Source organism: Mesoplodon mirus, assembly GCF_964341445.2.
Source record: "Mesoplodon mirus genome assembly, chromosome: 13".
In the NCBI taxonomy this organism is placed as follows: domain Eukaryota; kingdom Metazoa; phylum Chordata; class Mammalia; order Artiodactyla; family Ziphiidae; genus Mesoplodon; species Mesoplodon mirus.
In genome coordinates this window covers 22687086-22703599 of record NC_138989.1, presented here as the reverse complement: position 1 = coordinate 22703599, position 16514 = coordinate 22687086, and the positions used below count along the sequence as shown (strand labels likewise).

The 16514-nt window shown below is 43.2% G+C and overlaps 1 protein-coding gene across 5 annotated transcripts in view; it reads right to left on the bottom strand.

The window, feature by feature from the left end:
- The window catches only part of KREMEN1 (kringle containing transmembrane protein 1), a 68174-nt gene that overhangs the window by 46046 nt on the left and 5614 nt on the right, over positions 1-16514 (bottom strand). For all 5 annotated transcript variants that reach the window (XM_082641252.1, XM_082641253.1, XM_082641254.1 and 2 more), the window contains exon 2: positions 3543-3705. In XM_082641252.1, the coding sequence (XP_082497378.1) occupies positions 3543-3705 (163 nt within the window). The remainder of the gene's footprint in view (positions 1-3542; positions 3706-16514) is intronic.

Here is a 16514-nt window from a genome sequence, read left to right as displayed (position 1 = left end):
CACCACAATGAAGAGCAGCCCCTGCTCCACCACAACTAGAGAAAGCCTGCGCCCAGCAACGAAGACCCAACGCAGCCAAAATAAATAAATAAATTAAAATAATAATAATAATAATGTGAATGGAGCAAACGGTCAGGATGGAAACTTGGTGATTAGAGTCAAAGGCCCTGAAGATACGCAAACCCCCTTTACTTGGCAATTTCTCCTTTAGTGCTATATTCTAAGGAAATCTTTACTTACAAAGATGTTCACCACAGCATTTTCATAATGCAAAAAAGTTAGAAACAACAATTAAGGATTGGTTAAACAAATATGTCCATATAAGGGAATGCTAGGCAGCTGGTAAAAATGTGGTGTAGAGACACATTTATTAATATGGAAAGATATTCACAATGTCTTGTTAGGTTTTTTTTTAAAAGGCAGCTCTAAAACATGATGGATGACAACAATCCCATTTTTGAAAAGATATATTTAGGGAAGGATACGCACCAGACTCTTGAAAGTATTTATCACTGGATGATGGGACTACTGGTAATTTTAATTTTTTTCTTTTCCAATTCTCTTTATTTTCTCATTTCTTCTACAATGAACACTGTCTAATTTTTAAGCAATAAAGTAAAATTCACATCATGTAGATTGCACTGACAAGCTTTCACCAGGATCAGGCCAGTCAACTCATGTTTGATAGAAATGGGTCCTATTTCCACGTCAAAACACTAACTTCTCAGAGAATTCTGAAAAAAACTATGCCAAAGAGTTTCACTCAGAACATACAGTCCTATAATCCTGGTACCAACTTCTGATATGGCAATAATAATTGCAAAAGACTTATTCCACATTTCTAAATGAGTGGCTTGGAATAAATGCCTTTAAGGTCTTTTCAACTCAGAGATGCCACGACAATAATGGGCAGCGCTGCTGAAACAGAGCAAAAGATGGCAGGGGTTACTGGACACACAGAAAAGCCTCGCCTCTCTCCGCTGCTTTTCAAGCTCCTTTTATTTGGGCTCAGAACACTGGAAACCTGACACTCCGGTTAGGCCGGAAATGGGCATAAAGACCCTGCAGCCGGAGCTCTGGAGCAGCCCCTATCAAGCCTGGGAGGGATCAGCCTATTGTGTGGCCCAGAAGATAAGCTGCCCTGAAGCACAAAGGGTCCTTTTATTTTTTGTGCCCAAAGGCAGGTACCAGTGCCAACCCTGCTGTCCCGGCCTCTCTGCCTCCCCCCAGTCCAGATATGTGGAGCCAGAGAAGTGCGTTCCCATCACTCGCCATCTCGCAGACATCTCAACTGGGATGGGTCTGGAAACATCGCATAAGACAAACATGGTGTCGGATGTCAGCTGAGAAATCAAAGTCGGAGAATTTGTACAAAGCCCTTCTTTAAACAGTTTCACTGTCATTTTCCTCCCTCTATTCAGTGTTCAGCTTTGATGTAGTATTTGGTAAAGGCTTTCGAAAACAACTGTTTGTTATCAACGTCAAAACCATTTTGAAAAGCATCGGAATAGGTTAAAAAAAGAACAAGCTAATTCATCTTTGACTCTGCTGCAGTGCTAAAACGAAAGGCCCCAGCTCTCTGATGTGATAATAATCGACAATTTCAGTATCCCTTTTTTTGAAGGATAAATTGTTAGTTCAGGTCTGGTACATTCCATCTAATCAAAGGAGAGGACCGCAGCCAGCCAAGGCTCAGGAGGAAGGTGGTCCCCTGGCTCTCAGTGTTTTCTTAATGGATATTTACTGGTGCATTTCTGAGAGCCTAGTGGTAGAACTGGGTACTAATCTATAAGAAAAGATTTTCTTGTCAGATAAATTAAACCTCATTGGAAATTTAAAATTTACCTTAAAGTCAGGAGCACGTCTGAGAAGCCTTGCTTGATAGAAGGCAACAGAATAATATAATAGAATAAACCAACAGCCTAATACCAGAGACACTTTAGACACTTCTAAAGAGACACTTTAGAACAATAAGATAAGTAACTATGTAAAAATAAAAAACAAACACTGGTTTCTCTTCCTAAATACTCTTCCCAACCCAAGCCAACTATTCCCATGAATAGGAAAACTAGGGGAAGGAAATAAGCCAGAAGTGGAGTGGGGTTAATTTTTTTAATTATGCAAGAAAAAAATTAATGAACATGTATAACTTTGAAAATAAAACATCAAAGAATTCTTTAATAAGCATGTGTAATGTTAACAATAAAATACAAATGATAGCGAAATGTGAAATAGCATATATACAAATTGTTACCTCTGGGAAGTAGGCCTTGTTGGAGAGGATTTGGGAGGAAAGAGGTAAAATGGGGACTTTTATTTAAACAATATATATATCTGTTGTGTTTGAGAATTTTTTTTGGAAGAACTTTTAATACTTTTATAACAAACAAATAATACAATGTAACATATAAAATATAGCAATCAAATAACAGACTAAAAAATTGTGCAACAGCAACGATGGGGGAATGGCCAGTTGGTACACATTAGAACCAAGGTGAAGCAAAGAGCTGAAGGCACAGGGATAAAGATAACATGGACTACAGGCCTTGAGACTTCAAGATAAGCAGAAGGGTCCTAGGGTGTTAGCAAAGGTACCTGGAGAGGGCAGTAGGTAAACACTGTGGCCCATGCAATGCAGATATAAATATGTTGTCTCAGCTGGGTCAACAGTGCCATGGTTGAGATTCCAACATTCTGGTAGCACTGGGGGCACAGTGTGTAGCTCAAAGAGTAGCTCGGTGATCATTTTTCCCTGTCCCAATGGCTCAAGAGGCTGCCTTTGCACCTGTCCTATTAATAATTAAATTCAACACATGGCTGACCCATGAGTCATGTTACCAGGATCCTGGGTATAAATAGCTAAAACATAGCTATAACCAAGGGTGCTCTGGTCCCTACTGACCAGTGATTCTCAACTTGTTTTGGATCACTGACAACTTTGAGAATCTGATCAAAGCCATGGGTCATCTCCCCAATCACAAGTACATGCTTGAAGCACCATGGGTCTCAGCCCCTGCGAGGGTCAGACAGGAGGTGAAAGAGCAAAGGAACACCTTAGTCTGTTGAAAAGAAGGAAACAGCACAAATCTGATGGCTACGGCTGCTCCCAGAGCAAGGTGGTCCTGGGCTGGCAGGAGGTGGTACAACGCAGGGCAGCTTCCTTTGCTCAGAAGCAGAGGGAGGTTTGGGTCACAGATGGTGCTCTGCTTGCCCATGACATTCACAGCAGCTTAAGAAGCCGCGCTGTTTGTGTACTGTCTTCTGGGACAACTAAGAAAACCCTCCCAAAGAGACATGGAAGCTATCAGACAGGAAAGCAGAGCTCTGAAAACCAGTAACAAAGCAACCCAAGTTGAAAAGAGCGGGTAGATTGTGTGTGTGCACGCGCAGTTTTGGGAGAAAGATTTTTAAAACAGTAACAAGAAACGCCTTGTGAGTTGGGCAAAGGAAGACAAAGAAGCTTTCCCTGCTGTGAGCAAGGCCAGAAGAAATGGGAAGAGGAGACCAGAGATTTTTTTAAGTACTGTGCAACCCCATCTTACCTGCAGTAGTTATGCTCGCCCAGGCCCCCCTCCCCGTTGGGGTATTTCAGAGTGTTGTATGGATGCTGGAAAGTCTCGTTCCAGAACAGACATGGCTTCCCGCCTTGCAGTGCTGTCCAGTTCTGCGTTCCCCTATAATCTGCACCGTTGGCTGTGAAACATTCTAGGAGAAAGAAAAGACAAAGCAAACTAATTTTCTGGCAACATCTATAGCTTCCTCCCTCTCTGCTTGATGTTTTATTTGTTTTGTTTGGACCAAGCTAGAAATGGATAGTGTCTTACTAGATCCTGGACACAGTGGATTTAACATTGGTAGGGCTGAGGAAATCTGAAACGAGGTACCCTCCACATGCTAGGCTCATCTTGGCACTCGCTTGTCTACAGACACTAGGACATTTTCCCCTGAAGTATATAGATCCCAACTAGGATATAAACAAGGAGCTGAACTGTAATGAAGCCTATGGAGTGAACCGGGAAACCCCCAACTCTGGGAAGAGTTGGTAACAGCCATCCGTGAGGAACTCTGGGTGCTCGGAGGGGGTCACTGCTCTCGCCAGCATCTCTGTGTGGTAACTAGAACCAGGTCACCAGCTGTAACTGAGCTCTCCCCTACAGTCTGAAAGGCTGCACTGACACTTGGATTTAATAAGACCATCAGATACAGCAACGTTTTGGAATCCCAATCACACGAGTCTGGGAATGACTCACATTCCCTGGTAATGAAGAACAGTCCTCCCCACGCTGTTTGAGATAGAGGTGCCACAAAACAGACAGTCAACAGGAGGGAGCAGGGGCTGAGTTGGCATTTTCTCTCACCTCTTTCTGAAATTCGTTCCTACAGGACACATTCAACATGGTCTGAGGTCCGTTTAATAAAATGACAAAATCCTTGCAGGTGCAGCAATGTGCTTCTAAAATCTGCCTCTCAGGGACTTCCCTGGTGGTGCAGTGGTTAAGAATCTGCCTGCCAATGCAGGGGGCACGGGTTCAAGCCCTGGTCCGGGAAGATCCCACATGCCACGGAGCAACTAAGGCTGTGCGCCACAACTACTGAGCCTGCACTCTAGAGCCCGCACGCTGCAACTACTGAGTCCACATGCTGCAACTACTGAAGCCCGCATGCCTAAAGCCCGTGCTCCGCAACAAGAGAAGCCACCGCAGTGAGAAGCCCGCGCACCGCAACGAAGAGCAGCCCCTGCTTGCCACAACTAGAGAAAGCCCACGCATAGCAATGAAGACCCAATGCAGCCAAATCAAATCAAATCAAATCAAATCAAATATGCCTCTCAGACTTTGGGGGGATGGGAATTTTAGCTGAGAGGATTTCCCCCCACATGTTGCATGCATTAAATTCACAGAGGTTCATGAGAAAGGCACAGTACAAAGAGCAATTTTTAAAAATTAGCTTAGTTGAAACTGACAGATAGAAGCACTTCAAACACTTTTTAAAGATGTATCACTAGGAACCTGACAATCTGGGGGAGTTACACTAACATTCTGAGCTTTATTTCCTTCCCTCTCCTGGCATGTGCTGACCCACGACTTCCGGTATGAAGGACTCTCACTGCCGGCTCCTGCTGCAGTGCATGTGCCTTCTCTGGCCTAAGCATGTGCACCACACAAGCACAGCTATATTCTGAAAGATATTCCTTTTACTATTTGAAATCTACCTGCTAACCATCTCTCTTCCCGTACCCCCTTCCTCTCCCTATCTGGGCCCTGCGTTTTGTCTGGAACAGCCCGGTTTTATGGACAGCCAAAATAGCCTGGACTCCCAGGCTGCAAAGGACACCCTAGCACTTTATCGTGCCTCGTGTGACATTTACACGTTACAAGAAGTGCAATTCATCATGTTCCAAGACAACCGAGCCCTCCACCAGGAGTCTGCATAAATAAAAAAGTTCAAAGGTAATTGAAGGAGGCAGCTCGGTGTAGCAGAAAATACACGGAACCAAGAGTCTAACCCCTGGCTTCTTGTCCTGGACCTGCTGCTGATCAGTTGTGCAACCTTGGACGAATCACCACAGTCTGCATCACTGCTGATGCTTACAGAGTGTTCTACCGTGTGCCAAGCTCTGTGCTAAGTGCTTTACATCAACTCACCACCAACCCAGTGGGGAGGTCCCTTAATACTCCCATTTCACAGATGAGGCACCTGGGGCACTCGATCACACCCTATACTGCCTCCGATAGAACCCTTCGGCATCATCCTTGCTTTCCCCATGCTCTTCCTCACCCCCTTTCTGCTCATCAGCAAGTCCTATTGACTTTCTTCGAATATGTTCCCTGAAACCCCCCCTCCTCTCCATCTTGGGTGCTGCCACCTTCTTCCTGTTCACCATCAGAGGACAATACGGTCCTGCTCAGGTCTCACAGCTTTGACTTTCGTGCTCCCGCAACGCATTCTCTACACAGGGCTCAAAGTTCCCAGGAAAACGTGAGCACTGGGAACAAAACCCAAAGCCGTCATCCTTGTCTGTGAAGCCCCCTCGATGTGGCCCCAGGCCCTCCCTCCACCGGGCCCGAGCTCTTCCCCTCATCACGTGCTGTGCTCCAGCCACACTCGCCTGCTTTTAATTCTGTAAACACACCACGCTATTTCCTGCCCGAAACGTTCTTTCCCTAATACTTCCCATCACAGACTAAATATTACCTCCTCAGAAAACCCTTCCCCACCATCTCCACTTCTGTTTTTCTGCCCTTCATTTGCTTGCTTCATAGCATTTGTTATCACTAGGAATGTATATGATCTGCTAGAGAGAAAGAAAGAGGGAGAGAGAGACTCGCCGTGTGTGCGTGTACCACACCAGAGCCCTACCCAATCCCAAGGTTAGAGTGGGACCTGGGAACCTATATTTCTAGAAAGCTGCCCGGGTGATGATTCTAAGAACATCAAGCCAATCTTTGCCAGTTGCTAGAATTTTAATTGCTATGTGTTAATACATCTTTTTCTCCTATCAAAAGTGGTCGAGGAGTGGCTTGGGAGCCAGAAATGCTGGCCGACCACTGGAAAGCATTGGAAAGCCTTAGCAATAGACAGCAACCTGCAGGGCAGTGGGGTCGGTGTTCCCTGAGACTCAGATGACTTGATTTGTAACACAAAAGAATGTGGTAGCCATCCACACAAGTGTCAGCCCTCAGGAATGGAATGAGGTGGCATCTGAGAGAGGGAATGGGTAAGAGCAGGCCTGTTTGCTTTAGTCTATTCCTCCTAGACCCGGTCTTGTTCTTAGCTATGCTAGGGAAATGGAGGCAGTATTACCAGATTTGACAATTATTTTTTTAACAGACTTGTCCAGTGCATGTCAATTTTGGGCGGGGGGGGGGGGAACCAAACTTGAACGTTCTGGATTAAAGTTATGTGTGCGTCTTGATTTCATCAGAATACTGGGGTGTGCACTAGGTAATGAGGACCCTGCCTCCCTTGTTTCCTACCACTATGAAACTGGCCTAAGCTTTGGCTAGACAAGCAAGGAGTGGCTTAAACCATTAAAAAATAAAATATCACATGGCTGGTTGTAATATTTATGCATTCAGTGAAAGAGAACAAGCAAAGGTGATCAATCTAATGTCTACGATATTATTCATTAATTCAACAAATATTTACTCAACACTCACTATGTGTCTGGCACGGTTCACAGCACTGGGACAGCAGTGGTGAACACTCTGTGTTCTTAGAGCTCACATGCTCACAGGGCTTCACGCTCATAATACACCAATCAAAATTAACACTAGCCAGTGAGAAGTGCTACAAGGGAAAATGGAGTTAGGGGACGGAGATGGAAGGGTGGGGGTTCTCTTTTAGAAGAGGTGGGTCAGGAACGGCCTGGAGAGGAGATGAGGGGAGATGTGCACAAGGGGAGGAAGCGAACAATGGAAAGGACGCGGGAAGGGCATTCCAGGCAGAGGGCACAGCCAGTGCAAACCGCCCCCCCGCAAGCAGCAATGTGCTGGGGGAGGCTTGGGGAACTGTGAGGCAGCTCCTCTGATCCGACCAGGTAGGGTGAGTGCAGGGGAGGGTGGTGGGAAATGAAGAGGAGGAGGAGGCAGGCAAGGCCAGGACATGTAAAGTCTTGAGGGTCGTATAAATTAGATTTTGGCTTTTGCTCTAAGAGTGACAGGACGTCATTGGAGGGCTCTGAGCAGAGAAATGACAAGATCTGACTTATCTTTTAGTAGAACCGTAGCTGCTGGGTGGAGGAAGAGCTGTGTAGAGACAGCTAAGCACTCAGCAGGGAGACCAGCTAGGTGCCTACTGCAGAAGGATGAGCTGGAAAGAAGGATGGCTTGGGCCAGGCTGGTAGCTGAAGGATAGGAAGAAGTGGCCGGATTCCGGATGTATTTTGAAGGTAGAACCAAAAGTATTTGCTGGGGTCCCAGAGAAAGAGGAGTTAGGTACAACACCGAGCAGCTGGATGAGCGGTGCTGCCATTTACTACGATGGGGAGGACCCAAGAGGCACAGAATATCTTGGGGTGGAATCAAGGCTTTGGTTTTGGATAGGAAAATTCGATGGAGATACAGAGTAAGCAGATAGCTAGATGAACCTAGAGTTGAGGAAAGAAGCCAAGGCTAGATCCAGAGCGTGGAGGTAACAGCACTTGTGTGGAGAGAGAAGACATCTGGGGCTGAGCCCTGGGGCCCTGCAATGTTTCAGGCCTGGAAAGAGAAGGGCCCAGCAGTGATGTGCAGCCTGGGAGGTGGTAGAAAAGCTAAGGAAGCATGTGGGTCTCAGAAGGTAAGGGAGAAGGTGTTTTGAGAAGAGAGGAATAAGAAGCTGCGAAAGCACTTTTATTTCCTCCCTGTCTTCTCCAGTTGGAACCCATTCCATTCATCTCTGCTGGACCTTCCTCTCCATCAGAAAACTGCAAATCTTTTGCTTTGGGGATTGAATGAAAACAGCCATTAAGTTAGACACAAGCCTGACGAAAACTTAGTAAATACAGAAGAAAACTCCTTAATAAAAACTTCCAAGGCTGACATCAAAGCACTCGGGATTAATTCTTCTTTTCTAAGTTGGCGATTCCTTATCTTTTTCTCCAGCACCAAAACCCTCCAAAATATGGCATATGGCATTTATTTTTTAAAACTGGAGATGCAGGCTTCCCTGGTGGTGCAGTGGTTAAGAATCCGCATGCCACAGAGTAAATAAGCCCGTGCGCCACAACTACTGAGTCTGTGCTCTAGAACCCATGAGCCACAACTACTGAGCCCACGCGTCTAGAGCCCATTCTCCGCAACAAGAGAAGCCACCACAATGAGAAGCACAGCAACAAAGAGTAGCCCCCGCTTGCCGCAACTAAAGAAAGCCTGCACCCAGCAATGAAGACCCAACGCAGCCAAAAATAAATAAATAAAATAAATTTATTTTAAAAAAAGCTGGAGATGCTAATTTCATCGAAATTCTCTTGAGATATATGGAATCACATTAGGGTATACAAATCTTGGGTGAGAATCTCTGAGCAAATGGTTTTGTGCAGACCAACTGTTTTCTGCAGGACCTGCTGCTGCATGAAGGCCTGGAGGTCATCCCCATGGTAGGAAGATCTGAGGACAAAGACCATGTCTGGGTGAAAGTTCAATACTCCCCATTGCTAATAAAAGCAAGCTTGAGTTTTCGCTCATAAAACTATTATTGTTTATTATGTTTGGAATTTAGAAGGGTTGGTATAAAGACTGATTGACTTGATGGCATATATATTCAAAACTTTGATATTTATTCCTCAAATTCCATAGGCTCTCATACTCGCATGCTGTACGTAACATTATTTGAAGATTTCAGTTGATCTAGAGGCATGACCTGTAGAGGACCTAGAAATATTCCCAGATACATTTTCCACAATACAATTCCCAAAGTCTGTCTACCTAGTGATTAAATGGGCAGTTATCAGGCTACCATCAGGATAGGAAAAATATATATGGTTTGAACCCTATGTTGAATCCCAGCATTCAGTGGATAAAAAGTAAGGAAAAAAAGGTACATATTTTTCTTAATCAAAATTTGAACTGTGGGATGAAACAAATCTTTGTTTATATATGCTACTGAAATCACATAATTCAATATCAGTACTTATTATAAGTGAGGAAAATGCCAAGCTAAGAGAACCAGGCAATTTAACTCCTGACAGGTTGCACGTGCACTGTGTTTTTAAAGTTCATGTTTAAAACTATAACGATGTGTTTTAAAATAATTAAAACTTGACATATATGAGATGGTGGTAGGAAAGCAAAAGACATTCTATTCCTTGATAACATTTAATAAAGTTGAAGAATAAGTTCTCAATGAAGCTCTATAACTAGGTCATTCCTAACTACACTGTTTGCCTGAAACCACACTATTGAGGTTTTTCTCATACTGAGTCTTGAATTTTCCTGGTTTTCTGGTAGCTAATTACTAGTTAGATCTCTATTATATGATGTTTGTGAGAGTCACTGTTTTTAATCCATCAAAGCTGACTTTCTGTTCCATGTAGGACCACTCAGCATCTCTACTGATCCTATATTGGAAGAATCTGGCTGGTTTTAGCCTAGTTTGAAATTAACATGAATCAATAAGCATTAAATTGAATTATGGCATCTTAAAATAAGAAGGCAGAAACATTTTCCAGTGGGAACATCTGTTCTTTTAAAGACATCTATAAAATTTGGTAGGTGGGTAGATTATAGAAATACAAGGCTTAGGTGGAAAAAGCTCCTTTTAATATTTAGAGGGCAACACAAGAGTGTCGTCAGATGTTTGCACAACACACCTGCTGCTCTGTTGGGTTTCCAGTACAGACTGGTGTCCAGTGGGAACTCATGGGTAGGTCTTCAAAGCCTATGGTCCCTGGCAAAATCACCTTTTGCCCTCAGACACTCAAAAGCACTTCAGGAATGCTTATTTCAGTTATGTGGAACCCCATGGTAAAGAGGCACATGGCCTTGGGAAGGCAGGGGTTCCCAGACCTTCCCATCCTAACACAGCTGAGCCTGTGAGAAGACACTGCGTCTTTAACGCCAATGGCTCCCCAAGGGAAGAGATTCCCATGATTACATGGAGGCAGGCGATCAGGTCTAGATCACCTAGACTACTTAGAGAGAGGGTAGGAGGGAGGAGCCTTCTAAACACATGGTACATACTGAGAATCACTGGAAGAAAGGGGAAATGACACCAGACAAGTAGCTGACACTGTGGGGTTTGAAGAAATCACCTGGATTTGGGGCTCCATTTCTTCACTGGTGAAAGAAGGGGATTTGAGATAGGTGGTCTCAATATCCCTTCACCCTAAACTCTAATTTCAAGATTCTAACAAAATAGAACTGAGGCTCAAAAGTCTGAGGGAGTGTGACAGGAAAGGATTGATGGCTAAAATCTCTCCTAGGCTTAAAATTCTCTAATTCTACCCATTTCTCTAATGGAAGTGAGAATTCTATGGAAAAAAATAACTCACCTTCCATGTGGGCCCTCCTTCTGAAGAGGCATTTAAGCACTCTTTTTGTTTAGAAGAAACTACATCTTCAACAAATAAATTTCAAGAAAAAAAAAGAAAAAGAGGAGAAACCTCTAGGTTAATAGAGACTCAAAAGTCACATCACCTAACTGTACCTGGCTTAGGTCCTGGTTTGAATGGTAAAAACACCGATGAGACAACCAGGGATACCTGAAAACTGATTACTGACTGGATATTTGATGATATTAAGAAATTACTGTTAAAATTTTAGTTGTGATAATGGTAGTGGTACTGCTACTATGTTTGTTTGTTTTTAATATTTATTCATTTATTTAGGTTGCACCGGATCTTAGTTGTGGCACGTGGGATCTTCGTTGCAGCATGTGGGATCCTTTTTTTTTTTTTTAGCTGCGGTGTGTGGACTTCTTAGTTGTGGCACACGGACTCTTACTTGCAGCATGCATGCTGGAGCTAGTTCCCCGAGCAGGGATCAAACCCAGGCCCCCCCACCCCACCGCCCCGCGTTGGGAGCATGGAGTCTTACCCAGTGGACCACCAGGGAAGTCTCTGTTGCTATGTTTTTGAAAAGAGTTCTTATCCTTTAGGGATACATACTGAAATATTTACAGATAAGATGATATGGTATCTGAGATTTGTTATGAAATAATCTACTTGGGGGGATGAAAGAGGTAGAGATGAAATACTTTGGCCTTGGTTTACGATTGTGGAAGCTGGGAGATGGATACACATGACTTCCTTGCACTCTTATTTTTGAATATGTTCTAAATCTCCCAAATCAAAATTTTTTGAAAGGACATCTTGAAAATACTTACTACCATGCTGTTTTACAATTAATCTACCTTAGTTTCTTTTCAAGAACAATAAACAAACTCAATCAGCCATAAATTCAGTCATCTAAAATCAAGACAGACATTCACCTACCATGTTCTTGGACTATGTATTCAAATGACCAGAGGACAAAGTACTTTTGTACTTTTGCCCAAAGTAGAATTACCACAAAAATAATCACTGCAATTATTTATCAGTAGCTTTTCCATTAAAATACCTTTTAGATCTTCCTTTTCATTCATGGGAACAATGTCAGAAGAAAAGGCCATACCTCTCAAAGTTATTTTAACTAAAGAATTCATACTTTTGGAAGGAGACCTGAAGTCTTCTATTTGAATCTCCAGTTTATTCATCTCTATTAACAGATACCTAATTAAAAGACTATTTTAAGAAAAACTGAACATATCGTAAGCCATAGACAACAGGTTTAAATTCAGAAGACCCACGAAAACACTTCAGAGAGGGGTCCTTATTATTTGTTATATTAAAATTGGAAAAATAGGTAACTCTTGAGGCAGAGCAGGCCCAGAATGCAGTGCTGCTTGGGTACCACTCCCCCCATCTGGCTCTCATCTTGAATATGCTCCACTCCTACCTAGGCAGGACCCACTGGAAAGCATGCTGTGGCTGTCACTGTGAAGGACATGTGTTTTTGCCAGGAAGAGTCACCATGAGCATGCAGTAGTGCTTGAGGAACTTACATTCATCATTTAGGATATTATATACAAGTACACTCATCAAATTGAAGACCAGGAGATAGTTCTTAAGAAAGAATGACCATTAACCTATCAACATCTAGCTCTGTAACATATACAGAGAGATTAGGCCAAGCCTCAGTGAAAGCATGGACTCACTAAGTTAGAAGTCACTAGCTCAGCAGAACTCTACGAAAAACATTTCATTAATTAACCATGGACTTTACTGCCAATACCAACAGAACATATTCTATCATGGTGTGGTGATGGTACCTCTCTCAGTGTAATGTTTGAGTATAAATGGATCTACTTTAGATGTTTATTTATAAATATCCTCTTCAATCTTGAAATAAAATTTCACACTAGAGTTTTCACATAAGGAAACAGGAAGCACAATAAGATGTTTTAAAGCTCAAAGTCCAGTTCTCTGATGGACAATAACTTAGTACATTATAAATCAACTCTAAAGGAAACAAAAAAGACAAAAGATGGAGAACTATTTGAAAGCTCAGGGTCTAGAGGAGATAGCACTATACTCCTATGGAAACCAGAGGCTCTAAAACAAGTCCCACAGCACCTGCTGCCCCAGCTCTTCTAAGACTTGATCAGCTTGACCTATAATTGCTCAAGAAGCACCTGGCCCTGCTTCCACTAGACCATAAGTTTCTTCACTCATCTTTGTATTCTCAGCAACTACAGACCACACAGAACGTGCCTGGCAAACTTTTGTTGAATGAGGGAATCAGGTGTATGGAGGGCTAGGGGGAAAAACCCATGACAGACATGTTCAGAGTGCCCTGATTTCCTCACCAATTTGTGCCTCCAGGCTAGCTATCATGCCCTACCTAGCAATGACCTGGGAGAAGTTCCAGGAAAGCTTATATAAATCAAGTATTCGAAAATCAAATGCTATTTAAACCAGGGGAGTCTGCTATTTAAATGGAATCCACGGTAGAGCTATTTGTAATAGGGAATAAGCAACCCTCTTTGTAATGAATACTCATGTTGATATTGAGTTTGCTTTCATGGGATACACCTGGCTCAAATCTACACCTTGCCTCACCATCACTTGAGCAACACTATTTCACGCTGTCTGAAGCTCTGTCAGACTAAAAAGGAGATAAAATAAACTGATGTAATCCAGCTTTTGGACAACTTTCATCAGTATTGCCTGTACCCTATTTTTAATTTCAGAGGGCAAGAAAGTTCCCCAATAATGGAGCCCTGGAGGGCAGCCAACGCTCCATGGAAGCCAGGCTCTGGGCTATTCAGCTTCCCTTGGTTGACGTGGGATGGGCAAATAATACAACAGTCCTTGAATGGGGAGCTAGATGACTGCCAGGTAGACAGCATATCTCTAGAGCACATCTTTAAAGTAAAACCCGAAGCAACAAAGTTGTCGTCTTCTAAGAACTGGTACAGGGACGAGTCCTAGTCGGAGATGCTGGGCATACAGTAGGCATTTGATAAGCGTTTGTTAGCTGGTCCCAAGATAAAAATATGACTCAAGTGACAAGTTTCAGAAGTTCTGGCCATGGAGACAGCTTGAGGCAGAAGGAAAGTCTCAGTGTAGCACTGACTTACAAACAAGAACAGGCATTGCTGTCACCTCTAGTCACCCAGAACAATAAGGGCAGATGGTGGCCAACAGACTGATTTGCTAGTCAAAGGTTTAAAGTTTCATGTAATGTTTCATGGATCTAGAGTAGGGTTGTCAGATTTAGCAAATGGCAGTACAGAATGCCCAGTTAAATTTGAATTTCAGATAAACAACGAATGATTTTTAAAGTATTCCCAAATATTGCATGAGACAAACACAAAAAATTACTGTTTATCTGAAATTCAAATTTAATTGAGTGTCCTGTATTTAATCTGGCACTCTTACTCTAGAGAAAGTGGAAACATACGGTGACCCACAGACCTTACTCCATTAAGATTTCTGAAACACTGTTCACGGAAATGCTTAAGGAGTTTAGATATGGACAATGAAGAATCTATTTTCTTAAGAGTGAAAAAAGATGTTGATCAGAGTTGCCTACTCCGAGGCCACAGTGAAGGGAAGGATAAAAGAATAATATAATTAGGACACGGTTTCTCAACCTCAGCACTACTGACGTTTCAGGTTGGATAATTCTGGGGGGGGAAGGGGGCCGCTGTCCTGTACATTCCAGGATCGAAAGCAGCATCCCTGGCCTCTCTACCTGCTAGATGCCAGTAGCACACCCCTCCCCACCACACAGTGAGTTGTGACAAGCAAAAATGTCTCCAGATATTGCCAAGTGTCCCTTGGGGGCAAAAAATCTCCTCTAGTTGAAACCACTGAATTAGAAGAAATGGTCAAATAAACAGAAAGTGTCATATCCATTAACCAGCTGGTGGTCATACAACAAAAGATTCTTCTCAAGTGAGAAATTTTCAGCTCGCCCCGGGGCTGCCTCGGGATGAGAGGGCTAGTCATTTCAGCTAAGACAATCAGAAACCCTTCATCTGCCAGAAGCACTAGAGAAGAATCTTTGGTGAGCCAAGCCGATGAAGCTCTGCATGGCAGTGCACACATCACAGCAAGCAGGGCATCGAACCCAGCCCTTGAAGATGTTCCTTTTAAGTGAACCTCCCTTCCAACTAAACTTTTTCCAAATCTCTTCCTGCCATTTGGAAGTTGAGTGATTCTCAGCTGAAAAGGCCTGTATATACGAGGTGCAGATGGCAGCAGTTACGGCCCTCACCAGATGCTGCAGTCTCTAATTTGATGGAAAGGATATAATTAGACAACAGAAACACTTTAATGAAAGAGCAAAACATGGAGGGAGGGAAGGATTGAAGGCCCTTAACTGATGCCAAAACACCCACCAGTAATAGAGGCTTTGAGTCTGGGGAAAAGGAAGGGGAAAGCCCCTTAAAAGGACAGTCCCCATCCTGTTTATTTCCCCACAGACATAGGAATAGGGATTTTATTATTGTAGATTTCCACTGTATTTTATGTGGGAACAATCTGATTAAAACCAGAAGAAGTCTTTGGAAGAACATCAAAGAAAAAGAAATATGGCTTCTGTGGTCATTATTAAAAATATTTTTACCAGCCCAATAATTTTCTTTGAAGATGAATTTTTATAGACTGAACAGCAGCAAGTAATTTACATACTGTGATGACACTGGTTAACAATCCCTACTGTTCTAGAACTAGTTGGTCGCCATGTTTTCATCCAACTTTAGGACACCAAGGAACATGGACAGCCATTTAACATTTCTGTTTAAAAGATATAAACTCTAACTCTGTTTAGAGTTAGTCCTATAAGTCAATGCCACAACTGTTTTGTATCATCTTTAAAAGTTGCCTATGCTGTTTTTATCGTTTCCGAGCTTTCAAACTTTGAGTGTGAATATACTGCTCTGGTTCTAACCAAGAATCTAACCAAACTGAAAGAAATCCAGCCCTCAAAGTCTGAAGTTGCTAATGTGGTGTGACACTGGGGTTTGGAAGCCTCCTCAGCCCACTAGAAGCAGGGCCCCGCCCTCGCGGTAAATTGAACAATAAAAGTTTAATGCTTTGGCTACTTGCCAGGAATTAAATCAGTGGCAAGAAAACTAGAAGCTGGGCCCAGCAGAGGGGCAGCCCCGAGAGGGTACTGTTATTAAGTACCCTCTCATAACTGCAGGAGGGAGAGGCAGCCTTGCGTGTGAGGTGGCCTCAAATCTTTTGTCTGTAAAGTACTTCCTAGCCCCAACCTCATTCCTCTTCAAACTGTTGCAAGTCCAGAAGAGGGAGGTGTTTACCTAGAAAGAGGATTAAAAGGGGGATGGAAGGAATTTCCTTAGAGGACGAGAAGGCAGGTTTCTGTGGAGTGGCTATTTTTGAGAAGTATGGACACCCTTCTAATGTTTCTACAACGGCCTCTATCCTTTCCCTGTTTCATCCGAATGCAGGATAATGTCCCAGAGGTGACGTCTGGGGAAGAAGTACTGCCGTCTTGAGAGAATGACACTGAAGACAACAGAGA